The 12,848-nt window shown below is 44.6% G+C and overlaps 1 protein-coding gene across 1 annotated transcript in view; it reads left to right on the top strand.

The window, feature by feature from the left end:
* Nucleotides 1–2,749: 2,749 nt before the first annotated feature.
* The window catches only part of dgkza (diacylglycerol kinase, zeta a), a 567,459-nt gene continuing 557,360 nt past the window's right edge, over nucleotides 2,750–12,848 (top strand). Inside the window, exon 1 of the mRNA XM_078415104.1 lies at nucleotides 2,750–3,345. Coding sequence (XP_078271230.1) covers nucleotides 3,116–3,345 — 230 coding nt within the window. The 5' untranslated portion in view covers nucleotides 2,750–3,115. The remainder of the gene's footprint in view (nucleotides 3,346–12,848) is intronic.

Raw genomic sequence — 12,848 nt, forward strand, 5'->3', positions numbered from 1 at the left:
AAGCCAAGGTAGTATCTAAAATGCCTATCGTCGTGGCTATCCCTCGAAGTCGAGGATGATGGTCCATTGTTTTTATGAACTCTCAGGTGGCTTATGAGTCCAATCCTGGCTTTGAATGTTCTTTGGCATTCAGGGCAGGTAATTCCTGATGTCAGATCAGGCTTTGGTTGTTGCTGCCTCTCCTTCCATTTACTTCTCTTTTCTTCTAATTCTGCGCATTTGTTGGCTCCGAAGGTCGCTGTTCCTTTTTGGATGATAGTTTGCCAGAATTTCCTGTCCTTGGCATTGGTTTCCCGATTTTCGATGTCAATTTCACATTTCTTCATGCTGGCTTTTAAGGCTTTTAATCTCTTCTTTTGTCCGCCTCTTTTACGTTTGCCTTCTTTAAGCTGGGAGTAGAAGGCTTGCTTTGGTAGACGCTCGTCTTGCATCCAAACAACATGACCGTTCCATCTTAGTTGCTTCTTGATGACGAAGGCTTCGATGCTTCATGTTTTTGTTTCCTTCAGCACTTTGACGATGGTTCTTCTGTCTTCCCAGCTGATATTTAAGCTGCTTCGAAGGCACCGTTGATGGAACTTATCAAGTGTTTTCAGATGTCGTCAGTATGTTGTCCAGGTTTCTGATGCATACAGGAGCGTTGGAATCACCACTGCTTTGTACACTAACATTTTGGTGTCTGTTCGGATGTCACGATTTTGAAAGACTTGTTCGAAGACGTGCAAAAGCTGTTCCAGCACACTTAAGACGATGTTGGATCTCATCATCAAGGTCGACATTGGAGGAGAGGTGACTTCCAAGGTACGGAAAGTGATCCACATTTTCCAGGGTTGTTTCTCCAAGTTGAATTGTCGGTTCTTTCCGATTTGTCTCAGTTGGTGACGATTGGTAGATAACCTGAGCCTTCTTGGAGTTGATGGTAAGTCCAGGTTTCGTGTATGCACTGTTGAAGGCAGTCAGGATCTGTTGCAGATGATGTTCTGAGAGAGCTGCAACACAGTTGTCTTCTGCGTATTGGAACTCAATGAGGGAGCTCGTAGATGTCTTAATCTTGGACTTGAGAAGGGCAAGATTGAAAAGTCTGCCATCTGTTCTGTGGACGGTTTCAATCTCTGTGGGTAGGTCACCCTTGATGATGTGGATGGTTGTTACAAAGAAGACGGTGAACAGTGTACACAATTATGCTATAGGATAATACCTAACTCCATATTCAATAATAAGCTATCTATATGTAAACAAGCACGTGAAAATTCATCATGTAGATCATTGGGGTTAACAAACTTGTTGTTCACCCCTTCCATTAGAATATTAGTTACTAATATATGGACCTCTCTAGAGTTGGTGTTGTTCCTATTCTGTCAAGTTTTGAGTTAATAAATTGGGGAACCGCTCTGGGATTTAATGGTGCTCCATCCATTCCAAAGTTAGTTGTTAATCTGTAGCTCTCCCCCACAAACTTGATGTTCTCCATCTCTCGGGAACTCAGTTATTAACGTTTCATGTGGATATCTGGTATTAACACGTGAATCCTGGAGTTTCAGTGCTGACCCATCCATTAGTTGCATACACCCCCTAAATACTTGCCGCCGTCTCACTTCGGTCGGGATATTAGTTATGAATGTATTAATTGATATTAATATCAACAACAGTTCGATGTTGCCCCCCCCCCCCGGGATATCATTGATTAATGTGTGAATCTGCCTGGGGACTTGCTGTGTTCCTTTTTCCATCGCCATGGTCGGTATTAACGTGTAGACACAAAAAGTTGGAGTTAAAGCTGAAGAAGGGTCTCGATCCGAAACGTCACCCATTCCTTCCCTCCAGAGATGCTACCTGTCCCTGCTGAGTTACTCCAGCATCTTACATCAAACCTCGGTTATAAACCAACAACTGTAGTTCATTCCTACACACTAGGTATTAACGCGTGTGTGTTCTCCTTACCCACTTTCTGCTGACCGCCGTCCATTGGGAATACAGTTCTTTATCTATGAGTCTCTATATAGATTTGTTACTTTCCTTTAGTAGTTTTCAATGTTTGGAGCAGTGCAGACACCTGCGGGAGGTCTCTGTTAATCGGGATTTCATTATTAATGTGTGGATCTTCCCCAGTGAGTGAGCGCTGCCCTTCATCCCGAGGGGGAGGGATGCTAGTTATTGATGTTAGTTAGGATCCTTCCCGGGGACTTGTTGCAGCTTTTTGTAGGACCGGGAAATTAGCTATCGACAATTGTCTTCTGCTCCCTCCCTCCCTCCCTCCCTCCCTCCCTCCCTCCATGCACTGAATCATTTGCACCTATCTGCTCCTCCCCTGATCCGCCTTTAACTTGTTCAGTGTGCCATGTATCTGCGGTGCAGGTTGCTCGCTTTAGCTTGAAGCGTTGCAGCGGCTGTCAGCACCAGGGGAGTCCAGTGGACAGGGGACAAGCCCACTGCCGGCACCAGGGGAGTCCAGTGGACAGGAGACAAGCCCACTGCCGGCACCAGGGAGCCCAGTGGACAGGGGACAAGCCCACTGCCGGCCCCAGGGGAGTCCAGTGGACAGGAGACAAGCCCACTGCCGGCACCAGGGAGCCCAGTGGACAGGGGACAAGCCCACTGCCGGCCCCAGGGGAGTCCAGTGGACAGGAGACAAGCCCACTGCCGGCACCAGGGGAGTCCAGTGGACAGGGGACAAGCCCACTGCCGGCACCAGGGAGCCCAGTGGACAGGGGACAAGCCCACTGCCGGCACCAGGGGAGTCCAGTGGACAAGGGACAAGCCCACTGCCGGAACCAGGGAGCCCAGTGGACAGGGGACAAGCCCACTACCGGCACCAGGGGAGTCCAGTGGACAGGGGACAAGCCCACTGCCGGCCCCAGGGGAGTCCAGTGGACAAGGGGGCAAGCCCACTGCCGGCACCAGGGGAGTCCAGTGGACAGGGGACAAGCCCACTGCCGGCACCAGGGGAGTCCAGTGGACAGGGGGCAAGCCCACTGCCGGCACCAGGGGAGTCCAGTGGACAGGGGACAAGCCCACTGCCGTCCACGCTGTCCCGTGTGGGACGCGCTGAGCACCTTCTCTCTCCCTGCTCTGTCCATCTATCTCCACGACACTCACCTCCCACCGAGCGGCGGCGATGGCCGAAGCCTCGCAGGTTGGTTCCTCTGCTGCCAACGCCGAAGCTAACGCCAATGATGTCCCTGAGCTGCCGGGGCTGAGCGAAGATGAGGACGTGTTTTTGTCCGGGGTGGATGTGAAAGAGTCGGGCGGTCTGCTGCTCAGCGTCGCCGGCCACGGAGAGCCCCCTGGCCGGGAGTTGGACAGCCAGTTCCTGCATCTGGCTATCAGGAAACAAGTCTCGTACAGGTAGGGAAGGAAGGGATGGATGGATGGATGGATGGATGGATGGATGGATGCAGCTTCCACAGGCAGTGTCGCCCGTCTGGAGACAGGCTCCAAACTTCCACCGACACACTGTCACTGGCTTTGTTGAAAATGGGTCATTTGGAAAATGATTGCATTTTACTTTTTTTTGTTGAGTGAGCAATTGTCGAAATGTAAACAAACAAATTTGTTGGTTGTCTTGCATTGTGGAGAACATGGGGCAAGTACAAAGAAGGTGACGGTCGGGGTCAGTTGTTTTGCGGTGTGTAATTTATTTTCGAAAGAATGAACGTGTCTCTTTAAAACCACAATCAGGAAAGTGGTGTAGTGCGTGACCGGGCTGTTTGAGTCCTGGGCAAGACCATATTGTGCTGTAATAGACTGCCATTAAATCTCATATCTTTGTTGTACATGTACATGTGCGATGTTCATTTGCTTAACATCGGCAGGTATTCAATTTAGTTGTGCTTTTTTTGATTGATCAGTTTTTAATTGATATTATTTTCTCAATTTAATCGTGCTTTTAATGAAACACTAAGATTCCTTACGCGAATGTGGCGGATAAAAAGATTCGAGCGGGTGCCTTTTTTTAAAAATTAAGCAGCTGTGTTATTAAAGAGTATTCAGGCTTTGTAGGACATACATCATAAATGAACTTACTGGAGCTGAATGAGCTCTCCCCGTGTGTGGACATACTTAATAACGAGAGTGAAGACAATAACAGTGACCTTTCTTCAGGTCACATCTTTTCCCTCAAAAGAAAAAGTGAAGTTGTCCAGTTGAAATGAAATGTAACCAACAGAAACAGAGAAGTGGGGTAATACATTAAACGCGTTTTTAACTCTCAACAGTCATAAACTCGACAGGACAACAGCAGTGCCTGGAAAATTTAATGTATCAAAAGTCGTAGCACGTGATACGAAAGGCACGCTTACTCATCACAGCAGCGGTTCAGGTTGGGTTTTTCAGGCATGGTTTGTGTTGATATTTCGGTGACTGGACAATTCAAAAGGTGGCCCAGCACTACATTTCAGAAACAACCTACCCTTCCAGAACTCGTTTCCCTCTCCCGTGACTCTCAGTCTGAAGAAGGGTCTTCCTCACCCGAAACTTCACCCATTCCTTCTCTCCAGAGATGCTGCCTGTCTCGCTGAGTTACTCCAGCATTTTGCGTCCGTCTCAGGAGTTCTGCTTAGTTAGTTGGCTCATCAGTGTAAGTCACTGTGGAGTGGAGAGTTCCTGAATTTACCCGTTACAGCTGTGAGGATCCAGCACACTTGTACATTGTATCATTAAAGTGTGTTCTTGAAGTGTTTTATAATTCCCTGTTTTACTAGCACTTCTGAATTTGCTTCATGCTTAAAAAGTTCATTGACTGTAAGACATTCAGTCAGAACATTTCCCCCCAAGATGGACATGTCAAAGACTAGAGGGCTTAGCTTTGTGATGAGAGGGACAAAGTTTAGAGGAGATTTATGGGCATGTTTTTTTACACAATGAGATGTGGGACCCTGGATCATGCTGCCAGGAGTAGAGATGGAGGTAATTATGCAGGGAATGGAGGAATATGGATCGCATGCAGGCAGACAAGATTAGTTTAATTGGCATATGTTCAGTGTGGACATTGTGGGCCCAAACACCTGTTCCTGTGCCATACGTTATATGTTCTGTGTCTCGCCTTTAGCTGAGATATTAAGGCTGTGCAAGTGTGCCACTGTGGGACAGAATGTATTGCACCCAAGTCATTGTGCAGAACTTATACATCCCCCATCACTCATTCTTTTTACCCCGTCTAAGAAGCACCAATAGCTGACTCAGCAGATCGTTGAATCTACTGAAATGAGCACCAAATAGTGAGGTTTTTAAAATATATATTATTTTTATTGCTTTTTCAAATAGCATACAAAAACATTTAACATAACATAAAATAACATAACATAACAAGGCACATCAACAGCAAAGTCACTTTTTGGCACCTAAAGGCACTTTAAATATAAAGGAAGTAAGGCACGTTTCTGCTATAGTACATGTTTATATATATATTATATATCTATATATATCTATATATATCTATATATACTGCTCCCACCTTTAATAACCTAACCAGACAATAATCACAATGAAAATAAAGACAGTCAGCCATTACAAGGCCTCAGTAAAATCTTTCTCCCCAGAAGTAGTGAGGTTTGATCCTGTGTCCATTTTCCATGTCTTGGCAAAGATTATAGGTTGTACCAATATAAATTCTGAGCTGATATCCATTTTCCAGGAAGTCTATTATTCCAAATTCTGCATATGTTCTTTGGATTCCTTCAGAATACGAGATGGAAAACAGGATGAAGGTTGTTGAGTGAACTGACTGTAACAGTCACAATACAATGGATATGGAGAACCAATCATTGACCCTGGATTGGTTACATTCACTGTGTTCAATAACTAGAAAATTCACAGTGAACTGAATAGATATAATTTGTAGACACAAGGAATGCCAGATGCTAGTTTACAACAAAAGATACAGAGTGCTGGAATAACTCAATGGACCAGGCAGAATCTCTGGAAAATCTCTGGAAGATCGCTGGATTGGGCACATTTTGGGTTGGGACTCTTCTTCAGATTCGGGTCTGAAGAAGGGTCCCGACTGAATGTCATTTATCCAAGTTTTCCAGAGATCTTGCCTGATCCGCTGAGTTACTCCAGCACCTTGTGTCTTTCTTTTTCCATATAATACTTGCACTCTGTTTGTCAAGCTCTGTTGATAAACAAAGTATTAAGACTATCGCAGACTCTAAAGATAGTTTTCACTGCCAATGTCCTTCAAATGAACAGCTGACTTTGATTCTTTGTGCAGTGCAGCTGATATGATGTGATTCTGTCTCTTGAATATCCATTCTGCTTGTATAGCTGGTTCATCTCTGTCCAATTTACCTCTACACCATTACGGATATTAGACCTGGTCTATAGAACTGATGCACTACAATGCTGAGAACTATATTCTGCACTCTGTATTTTTCCCTTTACTCTATCTATTGTCTGAGTTTGACTTGACTGTATTTATGTATACTATTGTCTCATCTGTTTGGATAGAATGCAAAACAAAGGTACACATGACAATAGTAAATCTCAAATGTTCTGCAACTTGGGGCCACATTTCCAATTCGAAGAAAAAGGTATTGTCCGGCTAATTCCCCATAACTCCGGCTAATTACCCATAACTCAGATACACCACGAAAGTTGCCTCGTAAGCTTGAAGAAGATTATCACCTGAGAACTGAGGAAGACTGAGGAGACTGACTGGATGCGTTGCTGTGGAGGAGGCTGAGGATAAAGTGAAACAAGACCAGTACACAAAATTTCAGACACAGTCTAACCAGCGCTTTATATAATTGCAGCAAGATGTTTTTACTCTTTAGTCAAATCCTCTTGCACTAATTGTCTATGTGTTTGCTGTCAGCGATTCTTGTACCAGGGCATCAAGGGACGTCTGAATGCTAAGTTCTTACAAAATCTCATTGTTTAAAGAACACTCGGCTTTTCTATTTTGTTTTGTACCAAAATAAATAACTTCACATTTTTTCGCATTAAATTCCTTGCCCGTTCCTTAGCCTGTGAAAATTCTGTTGAAGCTTCTCTGCATTCTTCACTCAACTCGCAGAGTTTGTATAATATTCCACCTGGACCCCTCGTTCAAATTGAAATGAATTATGAACATTACTCCATTATTATCCCAGTAGCACGCCACTAATCATCGCCTCCCAACCTGAAAAGAACTCATTTTTTCATATGTGATTCCATCCATTAACCAATCTTCACTTTGCACTAGTTTATTATGCATGGCCCCATGTGGTCTTATTGTTTAATAACCTCCATGCCTACTGAAAGTCCAAACACACCATATGCACTAATTTTCCATTACCTATTATGCTTCTTTAAACCTCAAAATGCTCTTGCATGTATGTTTAGCGTGGTTTCCCTTTCCACCACATTAACTTTATCCAAGCTTATTATTTTCTCAGTACAGTGTCCCCTTGTTGTTACGGACCTCTTTATATCAGATATTGGTTTATAGTGGACTGTGGCCTCCGCTCATGGTGGCTGTTGGCGGGCAGCAGCAGCCCTGCATGGGCAGCGGAAAGGTGGCCGCGGGGGAGAGAGTGAGCAATAAAACACTTCTGAAGAGCGCTGCATTGGGCTCGGGTTTGCGGCAGCTGCGTTAAAGCAAAGTCCCGCAGTGTTGGATGCAGACGCACCTGTGCCACTCTGGCAACGCCTGTCTCCATCGCCTGGTAATGGCGACAGGCTCCCATTGCACTACCCCCTCCCCCCCGCTTCTGTCAGCTTACCCAACGAGCGGGCGCTTGAGTGGCATGGTTCCAGTTGTGAGAGCAGAGAGAGCGGGCAGCATGAGGGTGGCGTGAATACCAGGCCTGGCACACTGTGTGTGGGGCTGTGGCTCCCCAGCAAGTGAATTCCCCCTGATTTAAACCCACCCCTTCTTCCTGCTCAGCCTTGGGTTAAACTAATTAATATTTACTCCAATACTCGGTTAGAGCAGATAATCGGCAATAATGAACGCCTTCCCCCACCCCCGTGGTCTATTTTAACAAAGTATTACTGTACTGTTATCTTCCTTAATAACAAGCACCACCATTTATTTTATTACTAATATCAGGATAACTGACCAATTTCACTCTTCCTCTTTCCTTGCATACTGGAGTCCCATTTGCTTTCTGACAATTGTGCGATCCTTTACCTAAACTATGGAATTTAAGATGATGCCAGCCAGTGCATGCAATATCTCCAGAGCCATTTCTTTCAGCTTTCAAACAGAATTAGCACCCTTCAGACTTATTAATTTTACCAATATTTCTTCTTACCAATGCTGATTTATTTCAGCTCTTCATTCTCTCTCTCGACTCTTCACCATTTCTAACAGGTTTTTGTGCAGCTGGAAAATAATTTGTTTACTTGCTGTGCCATTTCCCTATTCCCCAAGATATATTCTAGTGTCTCAAACTGTAAGGGTACCAATTTTTTTTTGTTGCTATTCTTCATTTTGTTTTCCATATTTATAGAAGCTTTCATAGTTTTATGTTTCTTTGTAGATTTCTCATACATTCTACTTTCTCTTTCCTTATCAATGTCTTTTTCTTCCCTTTGTTGAATTCTGTATTATTTCCAAACTTTAAGCTTCTTGTTCCTTTTGATGACATTAGAAATTTTTTCCTTTGATTGCATGCTATCTTTAAATTCAAGTATTTAACCAAGTGGACCACCCTTCTTGTTAGGTCTTAGTGCCTTTTATTTATAAACTAAGTTTATTCATTACATGTTAGCCATTGTATGTTTGTTTTCACACCATTGTCTGGATGGACGAGAATGACAGTGAACACTGTCATTTTTTCCAAAATCATATTCTATCTGTCATGTCCTTGCCTACTCATTTAGCATTTCTATATCTGCTTGACATTTCCCTGCATTCTCCTCACAATTCATAGTGCCACCCAGGTCTGTATCATCTGCGAGATCTATTACCACTGGACTCGTCATTATCCATTTGGAGGCTTGACCTCTGTGTTGGTGATAAAGCGGATAGGATTTTATTGGTTAGGGGAGGGAATGGACACGGAGTAGATGGGTGAGATGGTGTATATGCATGTGGGTGCCAGTGTGAAAGAGTAGTATCGGTAAATTAACCCAGAGATTCTCATTGCTGGAAACATCAACTCAAGCTCTTGCCAGGCTTTTCTGATGGTTGGCCTGGCAGGCCATAGGACATCACACATTCACACTGACCTATATCTCACTGACGAATGCCTCAGTATCCTTCTCCGTGTAGCCAGAAGCTGCCTCCCTCTTCCCTGCAGCCTCCTTCTGCTCCCTTTCAACCACTGACTGCCTACCATAGGGAGTGTGTCTTTAGGGCTAATTCTTTTCTGTACATGCTTCAAAAGCAAGTACAGAATACCCTTGTTTCAACGGACCCCTTTATAACGCCCTTCATTACGCATCGTGACTGATGGGATGCACCCGGGCATATTGGGGATCCCTCTCCTCACACCAGCTGCCGATTCTTCCTTCACCATGTCTACTCGACCGCCCACGCCCCCTCCTTCTCCCGTCGCTCTGCCCACTTGTCGTCTCCCCCTCCCCACCTGTCCACCTTGCCACCTTTATGCACTAAGGGCGATTTACAGCAGGCAACTAACCTACCAACCTGCATATTTTGCAATTCGAAAGGAAATTGGAGTACCTGCAGGAAACGCCTGCTGGGAGAGCATGCAAACTCCACACAGACAGCATCAGGGTTCAAGATTGAACCAACTTCGCTGAGGTGAGGCAGCTCTACCAGCTGTGCTACAGATCCCAATATGTGGCATGGGTCATAATGTAGGAGCAAGTTGTGGAAGAACAGCAGCTCTTTTTAAAGGTACGTAAGAGAGTATATGGGCAGCACTGTGGCATAGCAGTAGAGTTGCTGCCTTATAGCGCCAGGCCCAGGTTCGATCCTGACTACAGGTGCTATATGTACGGAGTTAGTACTTTCTTTCCGTGACCTGCATGGGTTTTCTCCGGGTGCTCTAGTTTCCTCCACTCTCAAGATGTACAGGTTGGTAGGCTAATATCATTTGGTATAATTGTAAATTGCCCCTAGTGTGTGTAGTGTATTATAAGTGTGCAGGGATCGCTGGTCGGTGAGGAGTCAGTGGGCCGATGGTACTGTTTCCGTGCTGTATCTCTAAACCAAACCAAAACTAGACTAAATCGCATCTCAGCATTGTATGTACATTTACAGCAGGGTAAGAATACTTTAAAATTTATCTACAAGAGTGTGTGAAGGCAAACAAGAACATTAAGTTAATATTTGATCAGCAGAATAAATCAGTATGGCGAGTGCCAAAATAGGACCATCACATCGGATGTCGTCAGTAAAATCACTGTTCTATACATAGCTCTCTTTGAGATCAGAGAGTCGTACAATAATATGTAACTCCAGGCCCCACCAGCAAAGTTAGGACAGTTACTCTGTGTAGTCATTTGTGATGCCAGTTGTTTTTCCTGTCATAGTGGCACAAATTACGTATTTCATCTCCTTTGAACTGAACTACAAACTGACCCTTCTTTCATGAACTGCCTAGGATGTGCATGTTGTAAATTGATTTACTTTAGATCCTAAGATTGGCGTCTAATATACAACAATTACTTCTTTGTCTCATAATGGCACTGGGAAGCTGTTTGATAATGAGCAAGATCACAGTGATTTTTGGCTGGGGAATTCAATACGGAAATGACAGCCATCTGCATCGCATGTGAGCTTTTGCTGGAATCGCGTCACTATGCACTGTGACAGTGGTGCTTGGAACATGCTGGAGGTCGGATGATGTTGCAACTCGCTTCCCGCTCATTCTAGTTCTGCGTAGGTACTGAGATGAGGGTGAGGTATACCATGTCTTGTCCCACGACTTTACATTGCATATTTTTGCATTGCTTTACGTTGCATCACGAAGGTTGGCTCCAACCCGGGGGCAAAGATGGATTCATGTGAGATTTACAGCAGGCAACTAACCTACCAACCTGCATATTGGTCTTGGAGGGGAGCATGCTCCTCAAACTGCGGAGCATCTTGGACGATACAGCTCACCCCCTCCATGACACACTGGTCAACCTGAGGAGCACCTTCAGCAACAGACTGGTTCCACCAAGATGCAGGAGATCCTTTTTCCCTGTGGCCATCAAACTGTACAACTTCTCCCCCTTCTGTCATGGGGTAGATTGCCCCCCCCCCCCCCCCTCCCAATCTTTGCACATCCACAATTCTTTCCACTCGTCACTTTAATTTCATGTTTCATGTATCTTGTTCTGTTTTATGACAGTTGGCAGACCAATTTCCCTCCTGGAATAAACAAAGTTCTATCGTATCGCATTGTAACGTATTTGAATGACGTAAACAACCTTCATTAAAAAGTGTAAGCAAAGCTAAGTGGCTTGTTTTATACACAGTGATGCAGTGAATAGAGCTGTTGCCTCATAACTCCAGTCACTCGGTTCTGTGTATGTGGAGTTTGCAGGATCCCCCTGTCTAGGTGATCAGATTTTCTCCCACATTCCAAAGACATGCAAGATTGTAGGTTGATTGCCTGCTGTAAATTGCTCCTTTTTCGCTCGGTGGTGGAATCTGGGGTGAGTTAATGGGAATGGGAATGTGGCGCATAGTTTACAGGGACAATCACACATGCATTGGGAATGCTATGAGTGCCAGCATAGACTCAGTCTGGAAATGGCTTTCTATATTCGAAGAAGAAATAGAAAATAATATTAATGCTTTTGATTTCATAAGGTAGAAAAATTACAAGTAATCTTATTATTTTGTGCGTTTCATATTTTAAATATTTGGGTTTGCATCTATTTGAACTATTCCAACATGTCAATAGAAAATAGGTGCAGAAGGAGGCCATTCGGCCCTTCGAGCCAGCACCGCCATTCAATGTGATCATGGCTGTGATCATGGCCATGTGATCATGGCTAATCATCAGTTATAAGGCACATTTAGAAGTAGTGGGAAAGATCTAATCACAGCACAAGTAATCAAAAGCTCATCAGGGTCTCGACCCGAAACGTCACCCATTCCTTCTCTCCTGAGATGCTGCCTGACCTGCTGAGTTACTCCAGCATTTTGTGAATAAAAAGCTCATCAGGATCATCCAGAGGCACACTTCAGGACTATTCACTGTTCACATGCAACACGAGCTGTCTTGGCAGTGATGAGTTCAGAACATTGGAAACACAAGGATACAGCAGGTTAGCATGGCACCAGGGATTTCAGTGGAGGCTGACACAGGTAGAGGCCCAGGTGATCACATTTTGGATCTTTTCCCCTCCTTACTTATTTTGAATGCTGCACATGAATGGTGTTTATGACCTCAATAAATTTTGGAAGCACTAAACAGCTTGCTAAGCTTTCAAGAACACAAAGTGCTGGAGTAACTCAGTGGGCCGGGCGGCACTCTCAGCAGGATGCTGCCTGCCACGCTGAGAGTTACTCCAGCACTTTGTGGCCTACACAAGTATTCAGCCATCAGCAGTTCCTCGTGTCTCCTACGCTTCCAACGTGATTGGAGTGATAACATCTCATTATGACCCTGAGTTTACACCAGGAAAGTGGAAAATTGTGCCATGCCCCAAATCAACAAATAAAGCTGGTCTTCCCAATGGCTGCTGCAGCATCAGTTTAAACAAACTCCACAGCACAGTCCAGTGATCAATATTAATTATGAGAGTCATAGAGCATAGAAATAGGCCCTTTGGCTCAACACATCCAAGCCAACCAAGAGCTCCACCTAGGCTAGTCCCATTTGTTCGTGTTTGACCCATATTCCGCTAAATTTTCCCATCCATGTACCTGTCTAAAGGATGATTAAATGTTATTGTACCTGCCTCACTTTCTTTGGCAGCTTGTTTCATATATGCATCACCCTCTGTGTGATAGA

The sequence above is a fragment of the Rhinoraja longicauda genome, chromosome 18 (genome assembly GCF_053455715.1).
Source record: "Rhinoraja longicauda isolate Sanriku21f chromosome 18, sRhiLon1.1, whole genome shotgun sequence".
In the NCBI taxonomy this organism is placed as follows: Eukaryota; Metazoa; Chordata; class Chondrichthyes; order Rajiformes; family Arhynchobatidae; genus Rhinoraja; species Rhinoraja longicauda.